The sequence below is a fragment of the Tamandua tetradactyla genome, chromosome 7 (assembly GCF_023851605.1).
Source record: "Tamandua tetradactyla isolate mTamTet1 chromosome 7, mTamTet1.pri, whole genome shotgun sequence".
Classification (NCBI taxonomy): domain Eukaryota; kingdom Metazoa; phylum Chordata; class Mammalia; order Pilosa; family Myrmecophagidae; genus Tamandua; species Tamandua tetradactyla.
In genome coordinates, this window is record NC_135333.1 from 37,519,632 (window position 1) to 37,537,038 (window position 17,407).

Below are 17,407 nucleotides of genomic sequence, written 5' to 3' on the forward strand. Positions count from 1 at the left end.
ATGGGTGGAGTCACATCTCCATCTAATCAAAGGCCACATATACAACTGGGTGTGCACAACTCCATGGAAACAACCTAATCAAGAATGCCCACCCCGACTTCCGGGTCAAGTCTTAACAACGTGCGTGTTTTAGTTCGTCCTCCAGAACAAGTACTAAATAACCAGAAACAGTACAGAACAGCTCCTGGGGCCACGTCAGTGACCAGACACACAGCATACCCCAGTCTGGACCAGCTGGAATGGCTGCAAGCACCCCCCCCCCCGAACCGTGAGTTCCCAAAGCTGCGGCAGCCAGTGCCCCTCCCCCACAGGCTGCTTTCCAGAGGGGAAAGGAAAGGACTTTACCAGCAGCAGAGACTGGGCACAATCAAACACCAATTGTGGAACTAATTAACTAATTCTGACTACTAAAAATAGGCCCCCAGCTTAGGTGAACCTGATCAAAACAGAGGTTGCTCATTTTTGCCCTGGTGCCAAGGGGGCAGGACTGACAGAAAAAGGGGGAAAAAAAAGAAGGAAACAGAGGTTTTTGTGGCTGTGTATCTAATAAAGGCTTGACTGCCTCTGGATACAGCAGCAGGACTTTTCAGGCTGCAACTGCCCCAGACATAGGCAGAAGTGAGCTCTTTTGGGGGCTTGTCTGGAGCCTGTGCCTTCCCCAGGGGAGGGGTGAAGCCCAACTCAGATGGAATCCCTCCATCAAGGAATTCAGAAACCAGGGCTTGGTAATTTGAAGCCATTAAAACCAGCCTACAACCTCTCCTCTGTCTCCACCATGCCCCCAGCAGGGTGAGTCTGCCAAAGTTAAAGGTACCGCATCATCTTATGCTGGTGGTACCTGCAGTCAGACAAGCACCACATACTGGGCAGGATAAGAAAAACAGAGTCCAGAGACTTCACAGGGAAGTCTTTCAGCCTGCTGGGTCTCACCTCAGGGAAAACCGACGCAGGTGACTCTTTCCTCCTGATAGGAGGCCAGTTTGGTCTGGGAAAATCTGGCTGAGTTCTATAATATCTAAGTAGACCCTCCTAAATGTGTGTGGGTGAAAGGCACCACACAAGCAGGGCAAGAAACAAGAAAACAAGAACTGGAAAATTCTCCTCTGTTAAACAAAACTTAAGCTAAAGGTCCAGATAAAGCTGAACGGAATGTCAAAGAACAGATAGATAACAAATTCATCCAGCAAGAAAACCCTAGATAAAAGAAGTGAAAGCAACCTCCAGAATAAACTAATTAAGGTAATTAAATGCCTAGACGCCAGCAAAAAATAACAAATCACACTAGGAAAATTGAAGATATGGCCCAGTCAAAGGAACAAACCAACAATTCAAATGACAAACAGGAGCTGAAACAATTAATTCAGAATGTACGAACAGAAATGGAAAACCTCATCAAAAACCAAATCAATGAATTGAGGGAGGATATAAAGAAGGCAAGGAAAGAACAAAAAGAAGAAACTGAAAGTCTGAAAAAACAAATCACAGAACTTATGGGAATGAAAGACACAGTAGAAGAGACGAAAAAAACAATGGAAACCTACAATGGTAGATTTCAAGAGACAGAACATAGGATTTCAAAACTGGAGTATGGAACATCTGAAATCTGACAAGAAACAGAAACTATAGGAAAAACAATGGAAAAATATGAGCAGGGAATCAGGGAATTGAAAGACAATATGAAGCACATGAATATACATGTTGTGGGTGTCCCAGAAGGAGAAGAGAAGGAAAAGGAGGAGAAAAACTAATGGAGGAAATTATCACTGAAAATTTCCCAACTCTTATGAAAGACTTAAAATTACAGATCCAAGAAGTTCAGCGTACCCCAAAGAGAATAGATCCAAATAGACATACTCCAAGACATTTAATAATCAGAATGTCAGAGGTCAAAGAGAAAGAGAGGATCTTGAAAGCAGCAAGAGAAAAGCAACCCATCACATACAAGGGAAGCCCAATAAGACTATGCGCAGATCTCTCAGCAGAAACCATGGAGGCGAGAAGACAGTGGGATAATATATTTAAATTATTAAAAGAGAAAAACTGTCAACCAAGAATTCTATATCCAGCAAAACTGTCCTTCAAAAATGAGGGAGAAATTAAAACATTTTCAGACAAAAAAATCACTGAGAGAATTTGTGACCCAGAGACCAGCTCTGCAAGAAATACTAAAGGGAACACTAGAGACAGATACGAAGACAGAAGAGAGAGGTGTGGAGAAGAGTGTAGAAAGGAAGACTATGAGTAAAGGTAAAAAGAAGGAAAATTAGATATGACATATAAAATCCAGAAGGCAAAATAGCAGAAGAAAGTACTACCCATGCAGTAATAACACTGAATGTTAATGGATTAAACTCTCCAGTTAAAAGACATAGTCTGGCAGAATGGATTAAAAAACAGGATCCATCTATATGCTGTCTCTACTCAAAGGACATGAGGCCAAGGACACAAATGGACATTTTACACATCAATGTTTATAGCAGCATTATTGACAATTACCAAGAGATGGAAACAGCCAAAATGTCCATCAACAGACAGCTGACTAAACAATCTGTGACATTTACATAAGATGGAATATTATGCAGCTGTAAGACAGAATAAAGTTATGAAGTATGTAACAACATGAATAGACCTTAAGGACATTATGCTGAGTGTGATTAGCCAGAAACAAAAGGACAAATACTGTATGGTCTCACTGATATGAACTGACATTAGTGAATAAACTTGGAATATTTCCTTGGTAACAGAGACCATCAGGAGATAGAAATAGGATGAGATATTGGGTAATTGGAGCTGAAGGGATACAGATTGTGCAACAGGACTGAATATAAAAACTCAGAAATGGACAGCACAATACTACCTAACTGTAATGTAATTATGTTAAAACACTGAATGAAGCTGCATGTGAGAATGATAGAGGGAGGAGGGCTGGAGACATAAATGAAATCAGAAAGAAAGATAGATGGTAAAGATCAAGATGGTAAAATCTAGGAATGCCTAGCATGTATAATAATAGTGAAATGTACAATGTACAAATTTTAAAAATGTTTTTGCATGAGGAAGAACAAAGGAATGTCATTATTGCAGGGTGCTGAAAATAGATGATAATTAATACTTTAAAATGTCACCTTATGTGTGAGACTAAAGCAAAAAATGTTTATTTGTTACAAAATTTATATTTTGACTAGAGCATTTCCTAATATAACTCATGTAGATAGTTTGATTGAATGTCATAAGTACTTGGAATCTCAGGTAGGACATGAGATTTTGTTAGTTTGTCCAAAGTGATGCCCCAATGAATCCCAGAGTGATTTGATCAGTGACTAGAAAAGTGTTTGCAAGCCCCCTTTGGGGAATGGTGAGAGTGGGGAGAAATTCAACTTCCTCAAGTTGAATTCCTGATATTCTCACAAGCAGTATAGACAACCAAAGCTATAGGCTGAGCCCCCAGTCTTGGGGGTTGTTCATATGAAACTTAACCCCACAAAGGATATGTCAAGTCTACTTAAAATTGAGGCCTAAGAGTCACCCCCAAGAGAGCCTCTTTTGTTGCTCAGATGTGGCCTCTCTCTCCAGCCAACATGACGAGCAGTCTCACCACCCTCCCCTTCTCTGCGTGGGACATGACTCCCAGGGGTGTGGACCTTCCTGGAAACGTGGGACAGAGATCCTGGAATGAGCTGAGACTCAGCCTCAAGGGACTGAGAAAAACCCTAGAATGAGCTGAGAATTAACATCAAGGGATTGAGAGAACCTTCTCGACCAAAGGGGGAAGAGTGAAATGAGACTAAGTGTCAATGGCTGAGAGATTCCAAACAGAGTTGAGAGGTTATCCTGGAGGTTATTCTTATGCATTAAGTAGATATCACCTTGTTGTTCAAGGTGTAGCAGAGAGGCTGGAGGGAACTGCCTGAAAATGTGGAGCTGTGTTCCAGTAGCCATGTTTCTTGATGATGATTGAACAATGATATAGCTTTCACAATGAGACTCTGTGAATGTGAAAACCTTGTGTCTGATGCTCCTTTTAGCTACTATATCAACAGAAGAGTAGAACATATGGAATAAAAATAAATAATAGGGGGAACAAATGTTAAAATAAATTTAGTTTGAAATGCTAGTGGTAAATGAAAGCGAGGGGTAAGGGGTATGGTATGTATAATCTTTTTTTCTCTGTTATCGTTTTATTTCTTTTTCTGTTGTCTTTTTATTTCTTTTTCTAAATCGATGCAAATGTTCTAAGAAATAATGAATATGCAACTATGTGATGATATTAAGAATTACTGATTGTATATGTAGAATGGAATGATATCTTAATGTTTTGTTTGTTAATTTTTTTAATTAATAAAAAAAGTTAAAAAAAAAAAAAAAAGAATGCCCACCCCACAATACTGAATCAGGATTAAAGAACATGGCTTTTCTGGGGTACACAACAGTTTCAAACCAGCACAAGTGAGGTTTCTCAGGAAGCTAGGTATAGAATTGCCATGCAATCTGGCAAGCCTTTTAGGTATATATACTCAGAAGATCTGAAATCAGGGACGTAAACAGATATTTGCACACCAATATTCATACTGGCATTATTCACAATTGCCAAAACATGGAAGCAATCCAATGTCCATCAACCAATAAATGGATAAGCAAAATGTGGAATATCCATATGATGGAATATTATTCAGCAGTAAGAAGGAATGAAGTCCTATGCATGTGACAACATGGATGAATCTGGAGGACATTATGTGAAATAAGCCAGACACAAAATGACAAATATTATATCCTCTCACTAATACGAACTAAGTATAATAACCAAACTCATAAAGTTAGGATCTAGAATATAGGTTATCAGGAGATAGAGTGGGGGTAGAGAATGGGGAGCTGATGCATAACTTGTACAGAATTTCTATTTAGGTTGATTGAAAGCATTCAGAAATGGATAGAGGTGATGGTACCAGATTACTCTGAGTATAATTAATGATGCTGAATTATGTGTATGAATATGGATGAAGGGGTAGTTTTAGGTCATGCATGTTGCTAGAAGGAAAGCTAGAGGATAAAACATGGGACTGTATACTACAGTGAACCCTCTGTGGACAATGACTGTGGCTAATAGTACAAATGTAAGAATGTTCTTTCATGAACTATAACAAATGTACTTCTCTACTACAGGGTATTAAGGAAAGGGTAGTATATGAGAAAAATACACATTATGCAAACTATGGACTGTAGTTAACATTAATATTTTTAGTATCTTTAAATATAAGTAAATCTATAGAGACAGAATTAGATTAGTGGTCATGGAGGGCTGGAGAAGGATTGAGGGATTGAGAGATGACTGCTAAGAGGTATGAGGTGTTTGTTTTTGGAGTAATGAAAATGTTTTAAAACTGATCATGGTGATGAATATGCAAATCTGTGATTGTATTAAAAGCCATTGTTTGTATACCTTGGATGGATACTATGGTATGTGAATATATCTAAATAAAACTTCTAAAATGTTCAATAGAATTAGGATGCAGACAGCAATGTAATTGCGATTTTCTTCTGAAATCTTGCTGTTTATATAACAGCTCCTTCTTCGTACAACATACCTGAGGAATGGCCTTACATGTGTAATATAATTGTATAATTTACACAAAAATTTGCCCTTTTTATATTTTTCCCATCATTTAAAGAATGCACATTCATTTTCAAAATTTTTAAAAATACCGAAGCCACAGAAAGAAGGGACAAATCAACATCCAGAGATATACCCCTTAAAGACTTATCCCTGTAAGTATTTTAGAATATTTCCTTCCAGTCATTAGCTGGCATTTCACATGAATTTTCCAGATTATTGTTATTTCTTCATGGAAGTCATTATTAGTGGCTGCACACTTTACTGTGTTGTGGGTATGCCTTGATTTATTTAAACCTTTTTCTATCATTAGACATTTATATTACTCTTGTAAATAATAATACCATGACTATCTTCTGAATAATGGACTGTCCACATTTGAAAGTGTCTCTTCAGGACAGATTCATTGAAGAGGGATTGCCAGGTCAAAGGATAGTGAAATCTTTTTCTATATTCTTTAAAAATACTTACCTTGATTTCCCATAACATATTTCAGGTTCAAGTCATTGTTTGTACTGAGGTTCTTCAAAAAAGCATTATAATCCACTGCAGTATCTTTGCCAATGTTGTAGTGATTTGAAAACCTAAAATACAAGTTATCTTTAGTGATCAGAAATCATGATCTATTGAATCTAAAATAAAGCAAGTTTGCTACTAGGAGGTCTGCTACACGACACATTGGCATTCATCTTAATGGCTGTTTCTAGCCACAGGTGGAATTAAAAAGCAAACCCTAGGAAAAGTTACTGTGAGATTAAGAAGATGCTGATACTTGAGAGAGATCACTTGACTGGGCCTACAGCTGGAGGTGACATCTCAGGAGCTGTTTAGGGAAGTGCCCTGCCTTCAAATGAAACCTAAGGATTTTCAGTGGCAGAATTCTTGCGTGTCATGTGGGAATCCTGGGTTTGATTCCTGGACCATGCACTTCCCCCAAAAACAAACAAATAAGAAAAGCAAACTACAAAAAGAATTCAACAAATGGTGTGTAATAACAGGATACTCATATGGAAAAAGAATGAAATGTGACCCCTACCATACAGTATACAAAAACAAAACAAGAAACCCCTAAGCCTTCCTCCCTACTTGGGCATCAGGGAGGGAAACTGGGGACTGAGAAGGCATGGGAGCCACCTCTTCCCTCAGATAGCAGGAATATGTCCTACTTTCCTCTAATATTTGGGGGAAATGCATCTGGGCCATGAATTAGTTCTATAAGATATCCATAACCAGAAACATCTAGAGCAGTTGAAGGGAAGAACAAAATCTTCTAGACCAAGCCACCATGAGAGAAAATGAGGCCCAGATGCTATTCCATATCAAAGAAGGAAATGGTGGAGGAGATAAAGCTATTTCTGCACGCATCCAATGGCTTTTTTTTTTTTGTATGCTGTATGGTTGTGTCACATTTCATTATTTTTCCATGTGAGTAGCCCGTTATTGCAGCACCATTTGTTGAATTTTTGCTTGTTTGTTTGTTTTTGGGGAAGTGCATGGACTGGGAATCAAATCCAGGTCTCCCACAGTTGAGAATTCTACCACTGAACTCTTCTTACACCACCCTAATAGCTTTATAATATAAAAAGAAATTTTGGAGACATTTAAACACTGTCTATCCCCAAGAAAGATTGAGATACTCTTTTTTTTCTAATGTTAAGATAAACAGGATGTTTGGATTTTTTTTTTTTTTTGCTTTTTAGAAATCAGTTTTCTATAATTCAAATCTGTCATTTGATAAATGGCTTTCTAGATAATATCTGCATTATCACATTTATAATAAATTGACAGTTCTTAAATGTTTGGTTATAGTAGCTCCATATGTGTTAGTTTCTATAATTATCTGTTTTCATGCTGCTTTCTAAAAATTTAGTAATTATCACTTAAAGTATTTATTTTTCTGTTTTCCAAATTTAACAAAGAGAAATGTTATGTATTCATTGCAATGCAAACCTTTTTATCCACTTTGATGAATCTTGCCTATTGTTCTAATAAGAAAAATTAGTCTTGTGAAGTGTAGCTGCCAGATGTTAACACTGAAACTCCCTAAACAGCTCCATCCTTTATCCATAGTCTCTAGCTTGTGACAATAAAAGTGCAATTCTCAGAACCCAGAAGGTGACAACTAACTGTATTCTTTTTGAGTTCTTGTCGTAGAGCAAGTCTTAGCTAGTCTGTGGCTCCAGAAAAACGTCAGGAACCAATAAGAGGCATTGTCACCAGCTTTGCAGTTTTCTATTCAAATTCAGTGTTCTTAAAGCAGCATTTTCTCATCAGAGAACCCTGCTCTTGCTTAATGCCTCACTGGCCCACGCTCACAATGCATGTGGCACATTCATGGAGGACAGGCAAAATTCCAGATAAGTCTCCAAAAATGAAACCTTGGTGCTGCACAAGAATGCAGTATCTCAAAAGACTTTTTCACAAGATTAAAGGCAGGACGGACAGAACCATTCCTAAGATACAACCACCAGGGTCTATTTCCAGGGACTCAGCCTCTGGGCAGGAGGACTTCCAAGTCTGTAGAACCCAGCAGGCAAGTCCATGCCACGAGGAGACCAATGTTTAGGGGATAAGGGGATGACTGCAGTCAGTTCATACACCTCACCAATGCCAGCACCTGCAACTGTACCTTCTGCTCAGGGTGACCGTCAGGAGACCTGTCTGAATGCTTATTTTTCAAAGGCTTCCTGTAAATTATTTTACCTGGATTCAGACACTTTTGGCCTGCAGAGCAATGAAAGGTAGGGTGCAGTGAGATGGGAAAATAAAAACAAATCCTGATGGATCTCAGGATAGGCCTGATTAATTATACACTTGCTTTTCATAGGTTGATGGTGTTCTGCAGCCTACAAAACTGTTTATCAAACAGCAAAGGTCAGTCATGGAATCTTTCAATTATAAATCACCAGGACATGAGCACCTACTAAGTGCCGGATGCATCACAGTTACATTGTGTAAATTTCATCAAATTGTCACACCTGCCAGGTAGGCTTCACAGTCCCCATTTTTTAGAGGGGAAAATGACAGTCAGAGAGGCTAGGAGCTTGGCCAAGGCCCTAGAACTAACTAGGGAGAGCAGGGCACAGACTGACCCCAAAGGCTGGATCTCAAAGCCCAGGCCATTCCCACCACACCACATGCTGAAGGCTGATACTAAATAGAAAGCTGTTATATGAAAGAAAGGATTAAGAAATGCATTGTGTTTCCTGCTTAAAAAAACTAAAAAAGGCAAAATTAATACTGAAGCAGCTTCTTGAGGAAAGAGTATATTATTGAGCTTCAATAAGAAAAGCATTAAGGCAATTGAAGAAAGTCTACGTTTGATCTTCTGTGTTTCCTATTCAAAAGGAAAGCAATTCTATTATGTTAAATTTCTGACGTCTTATCATGAAAACAGCATTGTTTTTGAAGCTTAAAAAATCTCCAATAAAAATTTGTTGAGTTCTTTATTATTCAATACTTATGAGATGGGGAAACAGACAGTAACATTTTTTAATAGATTTACTAGGTTGCAGATTACAGTGCCAAACACAAGGTTTATTGTCAAATAAAACACTGTTTTGTTTTTTGATTGCCTGTTTTAGAAGAGTGTTGCTTCTGTTCTGTAATTGCATGCACAAAATTATTTAATTTGTTTTGTTTGGATCTTATTCTGGACACTTTCCCAGCCGGAAAAGATGCAAAAATTAAAACATCTATTATGTCTTTTATATTCTGAGGTGGGCTATAAAGAGGAAAAAAAAATTGAAGGATTAGGAAAAATAAATTTTTTAAAAGTCTCCTGGCTTTTCAGACCTTGCAGCATCCATGACGCTGCCACATGGCCTCCTGACTTCCTTGTTATGGGAGCAAAGTCCTCTGTCCTAATTCTAGCACTGAGTATACTCTCTTATACTATGTAAGGGACTGTGGTGACACGTTTGAACAGCAATTGATATCTGTAATGTAATGGGAAGCTCTTAGACTTGCGTTCTGGGCTCTTGTTAATGGCCTGGAGAATATTTAGAAATGTGCTTGGGGAAAGGCAGGAAGAAGGAAAGTACTTCTTGGCTGGTTATCATGTAAATCAAGCTAAATGTGGGCTCACTTTCCAGATGTTTCCATTAAAAACTCAAGGAGCCACAAAAGCTAAACATTTGGTTTCTTCTAAATGATCTGGAGATGATTGGAATTTCAAAAAACTGGAAGGCCTGGCTTCAGTGCACTGCCCTCAGGTCAGGAGCAGGTGGTGGCACTTTCAAATATTTTCAAGTTGCTAAATGCCCTCTTCACCATTCCCCTGCTGCAACCCTCCCCACAAACCTCAACAACAATTGTTCTCAAAGGAAAATTAAGCTTCTCCATTATAACAGGATGGAGGGCCAAACCAGGGAGCACATTAACATATAAGTAAATTCTGAAATTTTCAATTCTCCTCCTAAACCCAAGCTTTGTGTAAAAGTAAACAGTGTGCAGGAAACACATGGGATAAGAAAAAGTGCCAAGCAGGAAAAGAGGAAAATTAGTGAGGGAGTGTTTAAATAATCTAGATGTGTTCAAATCTGCAGGCCAGATGACTTGCACCCTAGGGCACCTAATGAATTGGCCGATGTCACATATAACCGTTAGCTATTGGTTTTGAGAATTCATGCAGAGCCTCGTGATCATGGGAGAAGTGCCCAGTGCATGCCTCCCTTTAAAAGAAACTGAGACAGAGAAGGCAGGAGGGGGGAAGACTGATGGATGGATCAATGAACTTGACAGGTCCCATTCTGAAATTGGCTAAGAGTTCTGCTGAGCAATCTCACACCAAACCTGGTTTACTTACTTTTCGTATTCATCATTGCTCATCTTCAAACAGAAGGTCTCCAGGACCCTTCTGAGCTCATGTGGTTGAACCAGTCCAGTATGGTTAACATCGATGAGTTTCAAGGCTTTGAAAACAGTTTTAATGTTTTTGAAAATCTGCACATAAAAATCAATTTACGAAAAAAGTCAAAAGACCCAGTGTTCAACACAAAAATGATAATAAAAATCTGTGAAAGTTTTTTTGAACACTTCTTGTAAAATAAAATGTTTTCAAAGACTCACAGTGGTAGGCATTGCAAAATGATATGTCTATGGAAAAGAGAACACTTTGCATTTAGTGAATATCTTCAAAGCAATTTTCCCTGTAAATGCTTTTAGTAAGTTTAAGGGAAAAAAAAAAACCCGAAAAATTCTTCCTGATATAAAGCAGTAAGTTTCATACACAATTCACTCCTTTTTAGAGTCATATAAAAAATCTTTTTTGTTAATTGATATTTAAAAACTACAGTTCTGGCACAGCTGGAATTGCACAATTTTTATTTTTCACTGCCATATGCAAACTATTTTTACAGGGAGATATAAAAATATGACTGTACATTTTAACCACTCTGAATTTCTTAAAGATATTAAAGAAAACTTTTATGGAGATCTTCCACAGATACAGCAAGTACGCATTTACTGGGCACACAAATGTGCGAAGCATTGGGTGAAGGCAGAGATGGCTGAACTGTATGGCTCTTGCCTCAAGCAACTTAAACTGAGAAGAATAAACATCCCCTGGGGGTCGCATGTGCCATACACAATCCTCCCAAACCATTCCCCATTTCCAGGCAAGGAAACCGAGGTTCAGAGAGGCTATGTGAACGATCCAACATCACACAGCCAGAAAGTGTGATCCCGGATGGAAAGTCATATCTATCCTTCAACCATTCCACTCTGCTCCCAGCAGGGAAGATAAGACATGTAAAGAAATTGGCACCAAACTTGAGATGAACAGACATCTCAGACTTACCAAACCCAATAAATGGCAAATCCATTTTACCAGATTCTTTTTTCTCAAATCCCATATCCAGTTTGTCAGCATAGCCTTACAGCCCTGTCTTCAGAACATTTCCAAAATTCAACCATGTCTCACCACCTATGCCTCTCATACCCTAGGACTGCTTCAGTGGTCTCCCATATGGTCTTCCAGTTTCCAATCTAACCCCACAGCTTGCCCCAGGCAGCAGCCATGGTGTTCATGTGATCATACCCCTCCTCTGCCCAAAACGCTGTGGGGGTTCCCATGGCTTTCCATCTACATGGAAAAGCCTTGCCATGATCTACAAGGCTGGCACCACTGGGTCTCCATCCGCCCACCTTCCCATCCCCTTGCTCATTGCTTTCTGGCCAAACCAGCCTCCTTGCAGGATCCTCCAGCCTCAGGGTGTTTGCATGTACTACTCCTTCTCTCTGGAGCATTCTTTCCCCATATATCCACTGGCTTGATCCGCCCCCTCATGATTAATCAGGTCTCAGTCCAAATGTCACTTATTGGAAAGGTCTTCTCTGACTGCCTCTATCAATTAGCTCACCTCAGCACCATTACTTTTCTCTTCTTCAAAGTACTTCTCACCAACAAATAATATAATATGGGTCTGTCATTGTCTGTCTCCCTCACCAAAATGTAAGCTTCCTGAGAGCAGAATTTTGTTTACTCCTTCATTCCTGGGGTCTAGAACAGCATCTTGACACTGCCTAAATGCTCGTTAAATGTTTCTTCTTTTTGCCTGACTGAAAAAAAGCCACACTCTGAGGAAGCTTGGCTATATATCTGCAAGTACTTCCTCAGATGATTGGTTCATACATGAAGAATATTTGATTATATAATATGATAATAGAAAAAACATTTATTGGATGTCTGGCAAGCCTCATGCCAAATGCTTTATGCAACTCCTACTTCTAACTAGAGAAATTTGGCTAGATGGCTCCAATGTCTGAAACTGGTTCTATCAAGGGAAGAAGAAAGGGGTCATTGGCTCGAGGGGAAGTGCTCCTGAGCATCCAGCCTCAGCACAGCCACTCTGTCTCAAAGAATCTAAAGGAGCTCCAGCCTGAGAACGCTGGTTCCCATGGTCAAATGAAATAAAAATCTCAGTGCCTCATCTGCTGAAAAAACCGGTTCACCTCTTTTGGTAAAAGGAGGACAGGAGGCGATGCGCTTTTTTAAAATCCCAAAGCAGCCCATATGGATCTGCAGCATGGAAGACGGGAAGCACAAATCTGGCAGAGAACTCACACCCACCAGAGGTATGTCTCCAAGTTTCTTATCATTTGTCAGACTGAAGTTTGGCAAGATTGGAAGAATTTAGCTGCAGATGGTGAGGCTTATCAAAGTCAGCAAAGTAAGGGCCATGATGTACAAAACTCACCCCATACATGAGGAAAGATAAAGGATAAAGGAATAAAAATGGTACAGGTTCCCCACAAGAGTGACCTACCCACCCCTACCCCCAGTCCTGTACCATTTCTCTGCTTCCTTGGAAAGGAAGAAAAGGGCAGGAGAGGAAAAGAGGAGAGAAAACTCAGGCTGGGCTGGCCAGAATTTACCTCCTTTCTTAGTTACCTAGATGTTTGCCATTTTAATGTAAGTGGGACAAGTTTGCATTAAAAGCCAACTGTCTCTAAGCCTCCTGCTTATCAACACCCCCTGCTCTGTCCCTCACAACCCCCCCCCCCCCCTTAGCTCCTGCCATACTGAACTACTTAGAATTCATAAGCATGCCACTGTCTCTCTTTCCACATGCCAAAAAGCCCTGACTCCAGCCCTAGATGATCTGACACCCCACTCCCTCTCACCCTTGCCCCTTCCACACTCCCCCTTACTCTCTTGGCTCCAGCTATGTGGGCCTCCTTGTTCTTTTTCACCTACAGCAAGCACAATCAGGCTTCAAGACTTTTGCATGGCTGCTCTCCTCTGCCTGGACTGCTCTTCCCACAAAATCTGCAGGGCTCATGCCCCACCCACACCCAGCTCTCTGTTACATGCCACCTGCTCAGAGAGGCCCTCCCTGGCTGCCCATGCAAAAGACCAGTCCTGTCCTTTTTGGACCTTCACTTCCTTCATTTCTCTTCTTAGCATATTCACCAACACTTCTGCTCACTGCAGTATCCTCAGGGTTGGGAGAGTTTCTGGACAGAGGGGTGCACAGTGAATCTTTGCAGAGTAAAGGAGAAACTGTGTCTGCTGCCCAGAAGCCCTTCCCAGGCCCACCACTATCCACTCTGGAACAGGACTCTGGGCTTCTGCAATTCCTCCTTCATCTGACAGCTAGCTCCATGACTTCTGCCTTGAAACCTTCTACCTTGAATTCCTGCCTGAACTTGGTAACCTGCTCCCTCCCTTGCCCACTCCTTCCAGGCCTCTGTTCTCTACTCATTCCTCTCCAAGAAATCCCCACTTCTGTGTGGGAAGAATGCTCAGAGAGGCCCAATCCATTGAGAGGAAGATGGGGAACAGAGTTAACAAAATCTACAACCCATGGCTTCCTCCTTCCAGATCTGGCCTGCTTCCTAAAAAAGGATATCTGGTCTTGCCTTCAGTACTGCCCAAGGAGATCAGTCTGAGAAAGGATGATTTCTTAGCCTGACTTTGTTACCCATGGAGACCTGACATCCTTTCCTTTACTCCGGATACAGCAAACTATGGCCTGCGCGCCCAGAGCCAGCCCACCACCTATATCTGTATGACCTGAAGGCTAAGAATGGCTTGTACATTTTTAAATTGTGGGGGGAAAACAAAGGAAGACTAATATTTTGTGACATGTAAAAGTAATATGAATTTCAAATTTCAGCATTCATAAGCAGAGTTTATTTGAACACAGCCACACCCGTTCCTTTACATGTTGTCTGTGGCTGCTTTCCTGCTAAGCAAGGAAACAAGGGCTGAGTTGACTAGTTGGACAGAACTGTCTGGCTTCCAAAGTCAAAAGTATTTACTATCTGGTCCTTGACAGAAGTTTACTGGCCCCTGCTTCACTATACCCAAGCACCTCCCTCATTTATATCTGAGTAGGTGAAGTAGTGTTAGAGGAGCTTTCCCATGCAGAAATCCAAGGAAGAGCACTGAAGATTTAAAAAGAAAATTAAAAAGAAAAAAAAAGCAAAAGTTACAGCTTTAAAATAAAGGTTCAGGAGCTGGGAATGGGCTTGAAGCTCTCAGAAGAAGCTGCCCCAACATGTCTCCTCCCAAGCACCTCTCACCACCCCTTGGTGCAAGCCTTGGTGCCCCTGTGCCCTGTGTGACCCACGCTGAGCCAGGTGTGGCTTCCTGTGTCCTCGCCTGGCTGCCCCTGAAGTTGGACATGATCTGACAGTCTCTGTGTCCCCAGGACCCAGGTATGGGGGACAGATATGAACCCAATAATCTAGGGAAGGTAACCACAGGAGGACAGACCAAAACACTAGTTATCCAGTCTGGAAAGCAAGGTGGGGAAAGAGCAGGCTAGAAAGCTTTAAAGTTCTGAAGTGTGACTACATAAATCAGGACTTGTTCACCTAATAGTTTAAATAAAGAAATGAAACCCTATTCCACTTGCAAGTAAAAGAAGGAAGTGATTACTGACTACACAGGAAGAGATAGGAGTAAAACGAAAATACTCAACCAAAAAAAATTCAGATGAATTTATGAAGGGCAGAAACATAAATGTTACTGCAAAAAGCAAACAATGTTTGCCCTTGAGGTGTAAAGCCAAGGAGTAAGGAAGATAAATGCCTCTCCCCAGGCATGATGGTTTGCCCCACTATAAAGCTCCAGCTCAGGGTTGGAGGGACACCTACTGACAATGACAGGGTGTCAAATTGCTTCTCTTCCCCACTCCTTTCTACAAGGCAGAACAGCCCAATGACAAGTCACAGGCTCAGAAATGAGACTTCAAATCCTAGCCCACACCTATGATTCAGGTAACCTGGGAAAAGCAACACAACACCTCTAAACTTCAGTTTCATCATGTGTGAAATCTGAATGAGTAAGGATTAAGATAAAACGATGAGCTCATGTGTACAGGTACCTCACATGAGACATGTTCAATAATACACATCATACTTGCTATGATGAGAATTGCTGACCAGGAGCAAAGGCTGAGGACAGAGATCCAAATAACAGGGCAAGAAATCGAAATAAAAGGGCCATGCACCCATTCCAGGGAATATGAAGTGGCTGAGCCAGCACTATTTCCTATACCTCAGCCCCTCCTCTTCCCCATTTATCACCCTATCACCCAGTATAAGATAACAGAATCCTGAAGAGGGAGGAAGGTCTTGAGGCAGAAGTCCAGGGTGGAGAATAGGACCTGGCACAACAAATATCTGTTGAATCGATAGATAGAAAGATAGAAGAATGGATAGATAATGGGTGGATGGATAGATGATGAATGAATGATGAGTGAAGATACATGGATGGATGATGGATGGATGGATGCATGGATGGAAGATGGATAGATGGATGGATGGATAGAAGATGGATGGATGGGTGGGTGAGTGGATAGACAGAAGATGAGTGGATGATGGATACATGATGAGTGAATGATGGGTGATGGATGGATGGGTGGGAGGTTGGATGGATGGAAAGATGGATGGATGGATGGATAGATGGATAGATGGATAGGTGGGTGGATGGATGGGTAGCTGACTAGCTGGATGGGGTGACTGCAGCATTTATGGTGAAGAAACTTTGGTAAGCCAAGGAAATCCTTGTACAAATAGGGGCAGCTACCTTCAAGAAGGGGAGATGAGCATCTCATTTCCTGGTGGTCTCAGTGATCTGCTCTGCACCTTCCTTGGGAGAGAGCCAAGAATTGTACTGGGACAGTAAAGCAGGGGTGGGAGGCAGATAAGAAAGATGTTCATGCCTAATGTCATCATTGTTAAGACCCTTAACCATGGGTTAACCAAGAAAGGTAGCTTGAGCTGTCCTGCTCCCAAGGGGCTGCTTATCACTTGAGGAACCTGAGCATCAAGAGGATGTGAGGCAGACTAACAGGAATGGGAGCCAAGGAGGCTCCAGGGATTAAGCTAGAGATGACCCTCCCTCCTCTGGAAATTATGCAGTTCAGAGGCCCCCAAGCTCTGTCCTATAAGGAAGCAGCCTTTACATGCTGCCAACAGAGGACACCAGTTACGGGAGAAAGATATACTTGCTTCCTTCCCTCAATTCTCCTCACAGACCCCACATACTGGGGGAGAAAGGAGGCAGAAAGAGGGAGAGGAAGAGGAACAGGCAATGCCCCTCTCCTAGAAGAAGGAAGGAGGGGAGGAAAAGGAGGAGTGAACCAATTATGAGCTCCAGGTTGTAAATGTGCATTGTACTTTTTCATACCTGAGTATGACCAGATATCCAGGAAATCCACCCTTCAGGGATGAAAAAGGGAGATTCACTGGTGCCTGTTTGAGAGCAGTGAGGGGAAAAATCAACCTGCTTCATATGCATACCCCACTGAGTTCAGATGGTTCAATAATACACTGCTAACCAGGAATGCTATTATTACTCTGTAGTTCTTTGTTTAAAATTCTTTTTATAGCACTTTGAGCTCCAGGAAGGAAAGCTGTGAACCCAAATAAATATGACCACCCAGACTTTAAAGGAGATGAGAAAAGGCCTTATGCTTCCTCCCTGAAGCCCAGAATTCTCACTGAGGCTGCGAATTCCCTCTCTAGTTTGGCTCTGATGTGGCCCTACCCAGAGGGAAGGAACACTTCTCAGGCCAAGGTACTACCTGCAAATTAACTGAAATCTTCTACAATTTTATTCTTACCGACTCCTGTCTAGCTATTTTCTCTACAGTTACTCACCCAGAGCCATTCTTCTTACCTAGTTTCTAGCAGAAAGGGGGTCAGAAGCCAGTGCTGTGACCATGTCCCACGGTTGTGCCTACACACTGAACCCCAAGGGAAGGGTCAGTTTTGAGTGGCCCCTCTGTTCTGGCTCTGCAGCAAAATGGAATAGTCTGGTATCTACTGCTGTCAGTGTGGAAC

At 41.1% G+C, this 17,407-nt stretch overlaps 1 protein-coding gene across 11 annotated transcripts in view; it reads right to left on the reverse strand.

Annotated features, from left to right (window-relative positions):
* Positions 1-17,407, reverse strand: part of EFCAB6 (EF-hand calcium binding domain 6) — a 357,426-nt gene that overhangs the window by 246,251 nt on the left and 93,768 nt on the right. For 10 of the 11 annotated variants that reach the window (XM_077169111.1, XM_077169107.1, XM_077169109.1 and 7 more), the window contains 2 exons: positions 10,416-10,552; positions 6,080-6,192 (listed from right to left, as the gene is read on the reverse strand). In XM_077169111.1, coding sequence (XP_077025226.1) covers positions 6,080-6,192; positions 10,416-10,552 — 250 coding nt within the window. The remainder of the gene's footprint in view (positions 1-6,079; positions 6,193-10,415; positions 10,553-17,407) is intronic. The other variant, XM_077169118.1, reaches the window with a different exon arrangement.